Below are 12,259 nucleotides of genomic sequence, written 5' to 3'. Positions count from 1 at the left end.
TGGCCGCCGCTTTTCCGCCCGCCACTTGTCCGCCGCTTGTCCGCCCGCCGCTTGTCCGCCCGCCGCTTTCCCGCCGGCCGCTTTTCCGCCGCTTGTCCGCCGCTTGTCCGGCCGCCGCTTGTCTGGCCGCCGCTTTTCCGCCCGCCACTTGTCCGCCGCTTGTCCGGCCGCCGCTTGTCCGGCCGCCGCTTGTCCGCCGCTCGGTGCACAATCGGGGTTTCCCCTTTGCGTGGGCGGCGGGGAATTCTGGGAGTTGAAGACCCAGGGAAGGTTCCTTCGGCCACCCAGAAGCTGATCTGCTCGGCAGCGCAGTAGCAGCGAGGAGCCGAAGATGGGGTTTCCCCGTTGCCCACGCAAAGGGGAAACCCCATCTTCGGCTCCTCGCTGCTACTGCGCTGCCGAGCAGATCAGCTGCTGGGCGGCCGAAGGAACCTTCCCTGGGTGCCGCCCGCTGCTCGAGAGCAAGAGGGGGAGAGATAGAGAAAGAGAGAGAAGGAAAGAAAGAGATGAGAGAGGGAGGAAGAGAGTGTGAGAGAGGAAGAAGCAAGATAGAGAAAGAGAGAGAGAAAGAAAGATGAGAAAGGAAGGGAGTGACGTCATCGGGTGGAAAAATCGCGATATAGCGTTTCGCAAAGATCGAGATCGCGAAACTCGAGGGATCACTGTATAGCCAAGTATTTGCATTGGATTAATGATAGAAATAATGCATACAGACAGAAGTAGCTGGAAAATTAAGTTATGAAATAAATGTGCCATTTGTTATGTTTAATTTGGATCGTACCATCTGTACAATTTATTAAAATTCCTATCTAATGCTGCTGTTGCAGCCCTAATAATTTTATGAGACCTCACACTCCTTCACATTAGATGCCTACCCAATTTTAAGCTTATCAGAAATGAAAGCAAAGCTTTGGTAAGTAGGCTTTCTTGAATCCAGAATATTGTAAGCAAACTATTTAAATTCTATTTTTCTCCTCCTTTGTGCAAAAACTCATCTTGAATTTTAGGGCACTTTATGAATGCTCTTTAAGTGGAACTGGTGACACATTGATTGAGAACATTACAGGAAGTAAAACTTTATAATGTTTTCTTTTTGTTTTCACATACTTTCAATCCAGGGGGATCTTCACTGATAGACGTCTCTGTTGGACGAGTTTCAAGAGATTTGTGGAGCTGATTAATTGCATCACTTGTAGCATTTTGGATTGCCTGAACTTGATCATCAGTCATTGGGCCTTCATAAAACATCGTCCTTTTAAAATCATCTGGAAGTCAATTCCAGAAGTTACACAATTAGCAACTTTAAACTTCTGCCAAAGTAATTCATATAGGACCAGCCATCAAATAAGTCAAGACAAGGTCTCATTGAAATTGTTATTTCATGAAGATTGATGCGCAAGATTCTATACTGCATTTATTCTTTTTGTTCCTTTTTCCATTTACAAACTTGAGAGTCAATTAAATCATGAGTTTTTATTTCCTACATTATTAAGCACATATTCCACATTCATTTTTGATATCCATCAGGTTATCCCTTTCCCCACATATTTTAAAAAGTATTATGGCAAAAACTGACCAGATCCCAAAGGAAGATGGGGTTCCAAAGAAGTAGGCATGGGATTCTTCTTGTAAAACTGTAGCTCTTTCCCCATGACGGCACCTGGCTGCATTAGGTTGCCTTTGGTGAACAAATTAGGCTGTACCTTCTTATGTTTCACATCTGCTGTTCTGCAAAAATTGCCTGAAACGTGAAGAAAATAATTTGGGCTGCCTTTGTTGGATAGGCGAATTTCAGAATACAAATGGAAGAGTGTCCTACTAGTCACAAATCAACTATTTTTATTATGTAACATGGATCCAGATGTTGTATTAGTGATGGCCACAACTAAAAAATGTTTCTGACTATCTGACTATATTTTATGTTTGGTATGTATGTGTTGTATGGTTTTTTAACAGTTGGGTTTTTTTTATATAATTCTTCTTATTAGATTTGTTCCATTGTTTATACTGTTTTTATTGTTGTTGTGAGCCGCCCCGAGTCTTCGGAGAGGGGCGGCATACAAATCTAATAAAATAAATAAATTAAATAAATAAATAAACAGATCTGGGGGCCCCAAACTTGGCAACCTTAAGACTTGTAGACTTTAACTCCCAGAATTCTCCAGTAAGCATAGCATAGGGCTCCCCAAATCAACACAGAATGTGGAAACTTTTGCATCTAATTTGGAAACCAAGGACTCAGAATATGGAGGAAGAATAGAGAGGCAGACACTGCAAAATGCTTGAAGTCCAATGTGAAGTTTCCACAGTCTGTGTTGATTTGGGGAGCCATGTCATCTTCTGGTGTTGGTCCTCTGAGCTTCATTTAGTCTAGCGTCAACGCGGCCGTCTACCAGGAGATTTTGGAGCACTTCATGCTTCCTTCTGTAGACGAGCTTTATGGGGGTACTGATTTCATTTTCCAGCAGAACTTGATACCTGCTCACAGTGCCAAAAGCATCAAAACCTGGTTCAATGACTGTGGGATTACTGTGCTTTATTTATTTATTTATTTAATTTATTTATTTATTGGATTTGTATGCCGCTCCTCTCCGGAGACTCTGGGCGGCTAACAGCAATAATAAGACAGCATATAACAATAATCCAATACTAAAAACAATTAAAACCCATTATAATAAAAAACCAAACATACCTACAGATATACCATGCATAAAATTGTAAAGGCCTAGGGGGAAAGGGAATCTCAATTGTCCCATGCCTGGCGGCAGAGGTGGGATTTAAGTAGCTTACGAAAGGCAAGGAGGGTGGGGGCAATTCTAATCTCTGGGGTAGTTGGTTCCAGAGGGCCGGGGCCGCCACAGAGAAGGCTCTTCCCCTGGGTCCCGCCGAGCGGCATTGTTTAGTTGACGGGACCCGGAGAAGACCCACTCTGTGGGACCTAACTGGTCGCTGGGATTCGTGCAGCAGAAGGCGGTCCCTGAGATAATCTGGTGCCATGAAGGGCAAACTCGCCTGATCTGAACCACATACAGAATCTATGGGCCATTGCCAAGAGAAACATAAGAGACATGAGACCGAACAATGCAGAAGAGCTGAATGCCGCTATTGAAGCATCCTGGTCTTCCATAACACCGCAGCAATGTCACAGGCTGGTAGCTTCCATGCCACGCCACATTGAGGCAGTAATTGCTGCAAAAAGGACCCAAACCAAGTACTGAGTACATATGCATGCTTATACTTTTCAGAGGACCGATATTGTTCTATGTAGAATCTTTGTTTGTGGTTGATCACATGTAATATGGTGGATTTGGGGCTCTCATGAGCTGTACTCAATAATCATCACAATTATGAGAAATCTCAGCTTGAGTTATCTTGATTTTCATGTAATGAATCTCGTTCATATATAATTTTTCACCTTTTAAGTTGCATTACTGAAATAAATGAACTTTTGCACGATATTCTAATGTTTCGAGTTTCACCTGTAGATAGTTCAAGATAATTTAACAGCAAACACTCATCCAATATCACCTATCCTGCTTTCCAAGGATTTATCTCTGTGGCCAACTATTGTGGAAATAGTAAGTGCAAACTTAAGAGAAATTACATAATGCTAGTACAGTATTCTATTATTAAAAAGGCTTACCTTCCTTCATACATTCTTCTGCTTCTATGTTCAAAGAGCTAAGGGCAGCTTCTAGTTCCTCCACTTGCTTTAATAATCGTTCACCCTTATCTGGGAGAGCTTGCATATTCACTGTTTTCAAAGTCCTCTATAGACAATATTTTAAAAAAAAAAACAGAAGGGAAGAAGAGATGCTATGTTATCAATTACAGTACTTACCAATAGGTTAAATCATTTAACTCACTTCTATTTTCTCCATAGGTGAAATATTTAAGAACTGTACCATAAATGAAATATATTTATCAGAATAATGGTTAATATGTTCAAACTCTTATTCATGTCTATGTTTTCCTTCTTCTGTAACCCTAACAACTACAGTGGTACCTCTACTTAAGAACGCCTCTACTTAAGAACTTTTCAAGATAAGAACCAGGTGTTCAAGATTTTTTTGCCTCTACTTAAGAACCATTTTCTACTTAAGAACCCGAGTCTGGAAAAATTTCCCAGGAAATTTGAGAGTGGCACGAAGGCCCGGCCAGTTTCCTGCCCTTCCCCCTTTAATCCTGGCCATCTAGGCTGCCAATGGAGCCTTTTTGTGACGCTTAAGGAGGCTTTGGCAGTCCAGAGTGAACGAAGCATTTTCCTTTCTCTGGGCACTTGGACAGGGAATAAACCTCTGCCAGTGCCCAGAAAAAAGAAACACTACCTTCACTCTGGGCAGCCGAGGAGTCACCACAATGAAGGAAAGCGAGCGAGCGAGAGGAGAGGGGAGACCTTCAGCATGGGAAGGAAGAGGCAGCAGGTAGCATCAGCAGCCCGTGTATGGGAGCCTCGTGCTGGGTATATTGGAGGTGCGTGGTCCTCCTCGCCGCATCATAGTCCCTTTTTTTAAAAAGTTTTAAAGTTTTGGATTTTTTTGATTCACCCCTCACCTTCTTCCTTCCGCAGCAACTCTCTTCCTCCTCTTCTTCCTCCTCCTCCCACCCAAATTCCAAGTTTTTATTTCTTTCCTAATGGGTTTGCACGCATTATTTGCTTTCACATTGATTCCTATGGGAAAAATTGCTTCTACTTAAGAACGTTTCTACTTAAGAAGCTGATCACAGAACGAATTAAGTTCTGAATTGGAGGTACCACTGTACTAGTATTTTCTGTGCAATCTACTGCCTAGGAGAAAAGAAAGAAGCAAAAAGGGATAAAGCAGGCCCACACTTTGGGCTCTGGCCTCATGTATTACTTGTTTCAGCTTTACTTAGAAATCTAGCCTTCAGTAAATTATTCCTAAGGAAATGCAACTATTAAATCTTATGCCTTCATTCTCAAGTAGACCACCTGGGACCATGATGGCGAACATGTGGCACGTGGAGCCATAATCAGAGGGCACGCAAGGCACACATGAGAAGGCTTCAGAGATGCCCTGGGCAGCAAAAAAGAAAAGCTCAATGGGCAAACCAGAAGTTTGGAAAAATGGACTTCCAGTTTGCCCGTTGTGCTATTTTTCACACTCTGGGGCTTCACAAAGCTTCCCTGAAAGCTCTGGAGTGCGAAAACAGCACAACGGGCAAACCAGAAGTTCTTTTTTCCGAACTTCCGGTTTGCCTGTTTTATCGCCCCAGGCTTTAGTGAGGCCTCTGCGCATGCGCGAGATGGGGGAGGGAATTGTGTGTGTGCCCAGAAGCAGCGCAGGTGGGGTGCACATGCGCGGGGAGGGAATGGGTGTGGACATGTATTTGCATGCTAGCAGACACAAACACACACCCTTTTGGCAGGCAAACCAAAAAAGGTTCGCCATCACTGACCTAGGACCTTTAAACGGCTGGAAATTTATAATAAAATAACCTTAAAAGGGCTTAAACTGGCCTTAGCAGTTTATTATTATTATTATTATTATTATTATTATTATTATTATTATTATTATTAATTGGATTTGTATACTGCCCCTCTCCGTAGTTTAGTACAGAGTAAGAAACTAATACAGTGATACCTCGTCTTACGAACCCCTCTTCATATGAACTTTTCGAGATACGAACCCGGGGTTTAAGATTTGTTTTGCCTTTTCTTCCGAACTATTTTCACCTTACGAACCTGCCGCCGCCGCTGGGATGCCCCGCCTCCGGACCTCTGTTGCCAGCTGAAGCGCCCATTTTCGCGCTGGTGGGATTCCCCTGCTGGGATTCCCCTGCAGAACTGCAAAATCCGGAGGTGGAGTTTCCCATGGAGGGGAGCCTCAGGGGAATCCCACCAGCGCGAAAACGGACGCTTCGGCTGGCAAAAGGGGTGAATTTTGGGCTTGCACGCATTAATCGCTTTTCCATTGATTCCTATGGGAAACATTGTTTCGTCTTACGAACTTTTCACCTTACGAACCTCGTCTTGGAACCAATTAAGTTCGTAAGACAATGTATCACTGTATTTTGATACATAAAATATTTTGGTTCACGGAAAAATTAATACTGAGATTCAAGAAGAGATTAGACCTGCTTCTGATTCAGCTGAGCTGAAAGTTGGCTGTAAAGAATTTTGTTATCCAAGCTGTTAGTCATCTGCAATGAAGCTACTTCAGACAATATGGAAGGTGTTTTCTTCTGAATGCAATCCTTTCCTTGTTGGGAATCAATTGTCTGCTCATTGAGGAACACAAGTGTTTCTTTTTTATCATTGTCCAAATGTTTCTCTGTACACTTTTGCTCTGCTGGAGCTTTCCCCATCTGAAATAGTATTGGTGTTTTTGCTATACTGTTTCCAACATGTTTTATTGAGAAGCTTTTTGGTTCCTGAAGAAGCTCTTTGGGTATCAGTGTTTTTCCTTCTGTTTTCCAGTTGCTATCCTTTTTCATTGTAACTATTTTGCTTCTACAGGTTTCTGATTCATCTTTTCCAAGTTTTTCTCCATTAATAGGTTTTATGCTCGATGTGTGGCAACTGAAGCTTGACAATGATTGTTTTGGATTTTCATTTTTCAGCAAATCATGTTCAGTAAATCTCACAGATGAATCCTTTTGCACGTGGCTAGAAGACATCTCAAAACTTTTGCTAGAATTACTTTTATCTAATATTTTTTTGCTTTCAGCCTGAGGTTCACTTGATTTTATTTGAGTTTTTGTTTCTTCTCTGGATAAACTTTTATGTTTGTCTTCAAAAACTTTGTTTTTTATGTGCATGGCTGATGAAAATTCTTTTTCGATAGACAAAGTCTGTAAATGGAGTGGCTGTTTTCCATCAGAGGTATGAATATTTATTTCCTGATTTTTTTCTTCTCCTAAATTTCTGTCTCCATCTTCGTTTATTTGTTTGTAAGAAAATTGCTTGTGATTCCTGCTGGAAACTTTGAATGGATTTCTTTCCTTTGAATGATCGTGCAGCAATTCCAGAATATGCTGAGACTGTGGATTATCTGGAAGTTCACTGATATTTGGATCCTATAAAACAGCCACACAAAATATTAGTATACATTTAAATTGGAGTGTCTATTCTAGTTTTTTTAATATGCAAATTGAGAAATACCTTAATTTTTATATATCTTGCAGTCTCTAACTATAATAAGATAGCAATTATTGATCATTCATAAGTTATGTAAATACTAATTATGTTATTTTTCTAGATTATGTGGTTCTATATTATTATCCTATTTCAGACTATTATAACCAACCCAACATTCTCTCTTTTTCTTTTCAATATTATTTTGGGCTCTTGGGCCCAATTCCAAAGCAATACAATGTGTTAGCAATCCCCAGTTATGAATACCACCTTGGCAAATATTTAGATGATCTTTTATTAATGTTGGCTTCAGTTTTCACTAACATCCACTAAATACCTTTAACAAAAATATTAGTTCAGTCCTGAAAAGCAAATTTTACTCTGCTATTTTTTTAGAACTTCCCATAGTTAATCTGGAATCATAGTAGTTCATACTATGATGAATAGAAGATAAAGAAATAGTAATAAATCAAGGCATAAGAACTTAAGATATTTAATTATTATAAAAATGTAAACCTTAAATAGTTACGGTATACCTGCCAAGGGACATTTCCACACATTTTCTTCCCTTCAGTTTTACATTTACTGCATCGATAAAACAATCTAATTTAGAAAACAAAACAGGGATTATCACACTAGGTATAAATGCTGAATATTAATTAATTGACACTACTCTGTCAAAGCATCAAATGTCTCTCTCAAAATATACCTGTACAGATCTGTTTTTGCTTGCTTAATCAAAACTTGCAGCTCCACTATATAGTCTTCATGCACCAAGCAGTGAGAAGGAGAAAGACTGTAAAAAGAAAAGGCAATTATTTACATAAATATTTGTCACAAAAAATATCTATGCTACCTCAGTGTATCAAAGATGGTGAAAAATATTTAAACCTGACTACCCTCTCGGTATTGTAAGATGGATACAAGAATTAATGGCCCTTTTCTATCTTGCCTTTGAGACAAGTACTTGTCAATCCAACTATAATAAAATGTGTCATAAAAAGGGACAAAAAGTATAGTAAGATGTAAAATAAACAGCACAAAAATCTAGTAGAGCCTTTAAGCCTCTGCAGAAGCAGGCAACTAACATTTCAACTTCAAAGAAGATATTTGTATAATTATTGCATAAATGTATTTTCCAATGATACCTTATTGTCACTCAAGATAAAATTATAAACTAAATATAAAACTCTATTTCAGTTATGAATGGATGTAACATGCTACAGATTTAGAAATAGTTTTCTATGTTAAAGTGGCACAGCTATTACTTTCTGATAAACAACTGCTGAACTGATAATTCTCCAAGCTTGTATTTTTAAAATCCAACTTACTCAGTGGAAAGCACAAAGCCACATGACTCCTGATTTTGGACTCCACATATATAAAAGCTTTTGCCTTTATTTGGGCCATCTCTGTTTCCAGTCTTCAAAAAACAGGGGAACCCTGAATGGGAAAAAAATGAAATTATGACATTCATTCAATCAATCAATCAATAAATCATAGATAGAAAAGTATCAACCCAACTAATTTTTTTTTAAAAAAAACCCTAAATTCAAGTATTCAGAAGGCTCATACATCATTTTTACATTTTCTATATGGTTCTTAGAATAGAAAATGCTGATTAGATTACCCAGCCCATCCTGTTCATGGTAACTTTTCCCTCCAAATGTTTATCCAGATGTATTGAACATATCCAATGAAAGGGAGCATAAATCACAGTAGTTAAATGATTCTACAATCAAACTGCTTTTAATAACTTTAAAATCCTTGACTTAACACAGACATATACAGACACAAATGTATTTTCTGGGTCTGGCTTTCAGGAATAATTGAGACAAGGCTGATGGTCTTTTCCCATATATTATTGCAATCAATAGCCCCCACCCCAAGATTTCCAATTTTACTCAGCTCCCCATTTATCCTCTTGTAAGGAGATTTAGGTGGAGAGATAAAAACAAACAGACCAGAACTATCATGCCTAGTGTTACAGAACAAAATATTTCTCTGTGCCATATTGTGAACATAACTCTGAGGATTCCAAGCCACTGATTATTTGCTTTATTGCTAACAAAAGATACATGTGGTTTTATTAGGGGTTTTAAATTGTCTTTTTAAAAATGTTGTTCCTTTTGTTATGAGCTGCCCAGAATCCTTAGGGAGTTGGGCAGCACATACATTAAACTAATAAATTAAACTAATAAATAAAAATGCACCCTTGAGTTCTGAGCTGTGTTCTGTCCTGTAAGAGATCTTTCCAACTACATTATTTTAAACCCTTTTTAACAAGCAAGAATTTCCCTTGATCAACATCACGATTTGATTTCATAAATTGAAGCTTGTTTGTATGATAGTGCTGAGATTTTCTGCTAACGGTTCTACTTGTTACTAGGAAAGGCTTTTGCTTTCTGTAAATGTAAATAAATCAGGAAGCAAATGTTTTAAGCCTACTCTAGGAACAGAACCACTCTTTAACTTACATATTTAGGTATGTATTAATCTATCTGCCTTTCCCCCCTGGCACTACACAGTTACTATTAGCAAAAACTAACGGGGGGGGGGGGATCCGATTGGACTCCTGCTTGAGCAGGGGTGGGTTGGACTAGATGACATTACAAGGTCCCTCCCAACTCTGTTTCCCTTCGAATTTTACACGCCATTCTTGACACCTGGGTCAAGGTTTCCTGCTCATCACCCCGTCCACCCCTCCTACGACCTCACCGTGAGCAGAGCACAGCACTTTCTCCATGGCTCAATCTTTAATTAAAGCTCTCTATAAGAATTCCATTCACACCAATCCAATCCTAACCGGAGCAAAGGGAGGGACACACGCGCTTTCCCGGGAGTCGCCACGCCCACTTCCCTTCAAAGCTGCCAATCCCCGCGTTTTCCCTCTCCCGGTGGAACCAATCACAATTCCTCAACCCGCCCACGAAGAGCCGAGGTTTACTCTCACAGCGTCGAGCCAAGGAGGTTTTTTTTGCCCAATTGCGGAAGAGAGGGGCGTACCTCCGAGAGAAAGAGAGGAGCGCGATTGGTCAGAAAGACAAGCCAATGCTTTCATAGTTCGCTACTTCTACGCCTTAGCGCGATTGGTCAGAGAGACAAGCCAATGCTTTCATACTTCGCTACTTTTACGCCTTAGCGCGAAGAAGAGAGCTCAGTCGAATTGGCCTTAGAACGGTTAAAAAAGGGTAGCGCCCCCTTTGGCAATTCAATGGAACAGGAATTACTCGACGGAGAGTCACGTTGTGATACCGACTCTCGCTTTTCCATAAATAGGAATGTGCTTGGATTTCTGGTCAAAAGCTGTTCTAACACGCTGAAGTAAACGCTGGTTACTAGTTTTCTCCCTTGCAGTTTTCTTTGACACAGGCACATATTTACAGTAGCCTTCATAATTATTCTACCAAGAATAATGGTATATATAAAATCTAACACTTATGTGTAGCATACAAAAATAAAACACAGCAGGCTATTTTGGAGTGAATTTCTTTTAGTTATATCCTATCTTTATTAGTTTTATAAATAACTCCCAAGAGGAACATGCAGTATGGAATGGGCCAGTTAATGAAATTTGTTTAAATAGAATTCTTTATTGGCCAAGTGTGATTGGACACACAAGGAATTTGTCTTGGTGCATATGCTCTCTGTGCATAAAAGAAAAAGATATATTTGTCGAGAATCATGAAATTCAACACAATGATTGTCTTAGGGGTCAAATAAGCAATGAAGAAACAAAGTATTGTTTATTCTGGTGAAGTATCCAAAGATACTTCACCAGAAGAGCCCTTCACTCCTCTACCCGTAACAGAATACCTTATGAAACTAACAATCCTGGGTCTAGAAAGCTTAGAACTATGACGCCTTAAACGTGATCTAAGTATTGCCCACAAGATCATATGCTGCAATGTCCTGCCTGTCGGCGACTACTTCAGCTTCAACCACAACACAAGAGCACACAACATATTCAAGCTTAATATTAACCGCTCCAAACTTGACTGTAAAAAATACGACTTTAGTAATCGGGTTGTTGAAGCGTGGAACTCATTACTGGACTCTGTAGTATCATCCCCTAACCCCCAACATTTTACCCTTAGACTGTCCATGGTTGACCTCTCCAGATTCCTAAGAGGTCAGTAAGGGGTGTACATAAGTGCACTAGAGTGCCTTCCATCCCCTGTCCTATAGCCTCTCCTATATCTCATATATCTTCTCTACTATATCTTCTACAACCTTCATTGTTTATTATTGTGTATTGGACAAAATAAATAAAAAAAATAGTTAATATTTATAAAAAATCTTAAGGATATAAGCAACAGGTTACAAATGGGAGGAAATGGGTGATAGGAATGATGAGAAAAAACTTAGTAGTAAAAGTAGTGCAGACGTAGTAAATAGTTTGACAGTGTTGAGGGGATTATTTGTTTAGCAGAGTGATGATATTCAGGAAAAAACTGTTCCTGTGTCTAGTTGTCTTGGTGTGCAGTGCTCTGTAGTGATGTTTTGAGGGTAGGAGTTGAAACAGTTCATGTCCAGGATGCGAGGGGTCAGTAAATATTCTCATTGCCCTCTTTTTGATTTGCGTAGTATACAGGTCCTCAATGGAAAGCAGGTTGCCAGCAATTGCTTTTTCTGCAGTTCTGATTATCCTCTGAAGTCTGTGTTGGTCTTGTTGGGTTGCAGAACCAAACCAGACAGTTATAGAGGTGCAGATGACAGACTCAGTAATTCTTCAATAATGGAACCCAAGTAATAAACAGCAAAGTGAGGTTACATCAGATTCCAAATGTACGTGTGATGTCACGACACAAACCTATGAACTGTCATTGTGACAATCTGATGCAAATCAATATTGATTTGTGTCAGGTTACATTTCTCACTTTGTAGTTGCCTCAATGTTCTATGAAAATTCTTTACATCTCTTTATCTATTCCTTTCTTTGACCAGTACCAAGATCTCATTTAATGGCAAAATAATCTTGAAAAATGCACTTGTATTTTATTTTTTGACCCATTAAACAAATGTCCATTACCAAATTTCCACAATACTGTAATATATTGGGTGTGTGTGTGTGTGTGTGTGTATCTTCTAGTTAATTTTTGCAAGGTTGGTGATTGCCTGGAGAAATTCCTGAAGTTTATTTGGCAAGGTTTTTGCGAA

At 39.6% G+C, this 12,259-nt stretch overlaps 1 protein-coding gene across 1 annotated transcript in view; it reads right to left on the bottom strand.

The window, feature by feature from the left end:
- TTF2 (transcription termination factor 2) overlaps positions 1–10,050 on the bottom strand; it is a 29,436-nt gene extending 19,386 nt beyond the window's left edge. The window contains exons 1-8 of the mRNA XM_070750035.1: positions 9,818–10,050; positions 8,431–8,542; positions 7,809–7,895; positions 7,636–7,702; positions 6,100–7,041; positions 3,644–3,770; positions 1,577–1,741; positions 1,108–1,265 (exon numbers count right to left, since the gene is read on the bottom strand). Of these exons, the coding sequence (XP_070606136.1) occupies positions 1,108–1,265; positions 1,577–1,741; positions 3,644–3,770; positions 6,100–7,041; positions 7,636–7,702; positions 7,809–7,895; positions 8,431–8,542; positions 9,818–9,845 (1,686 nt within the window). The 5' untranslated portion in view covers positions 9,846–10,050. The remainder of the gene's footprint in view (positions 1–1,107; positions 1,266–1,576; positions 1,742–3,643; positions 3,771–6,099; positions 7,042–7,635; positions 7,703–7,808; positions 7,896–8,430; positions 8,543–9,817) is intronic.
- Positions 10,051–12,259: the final 2,209 nt, after the last annotated feature.

The sequence above is a fragment of the Erythrolamprus reginae genome, chromosome 4, assembly GCF_031021105.1.
Source record: "Erythrolamprus reginae isolate rEryReg1 chromosome 4, rEryReg1.hap1, whole genome shotgun sequence".
In the NCBI taxonomy this organism is placed as follows: Eukaryota; Metazoa; Chordata; class Lepidosauria; order Squamata; family Dipsadidae; genus Erythrolamprus; species Erythrolamprus reginae.
Note: the sequence above shows the minus strand (reverse complement) of the source record. Positions and strands in the feature narration are given on the sequence as shown.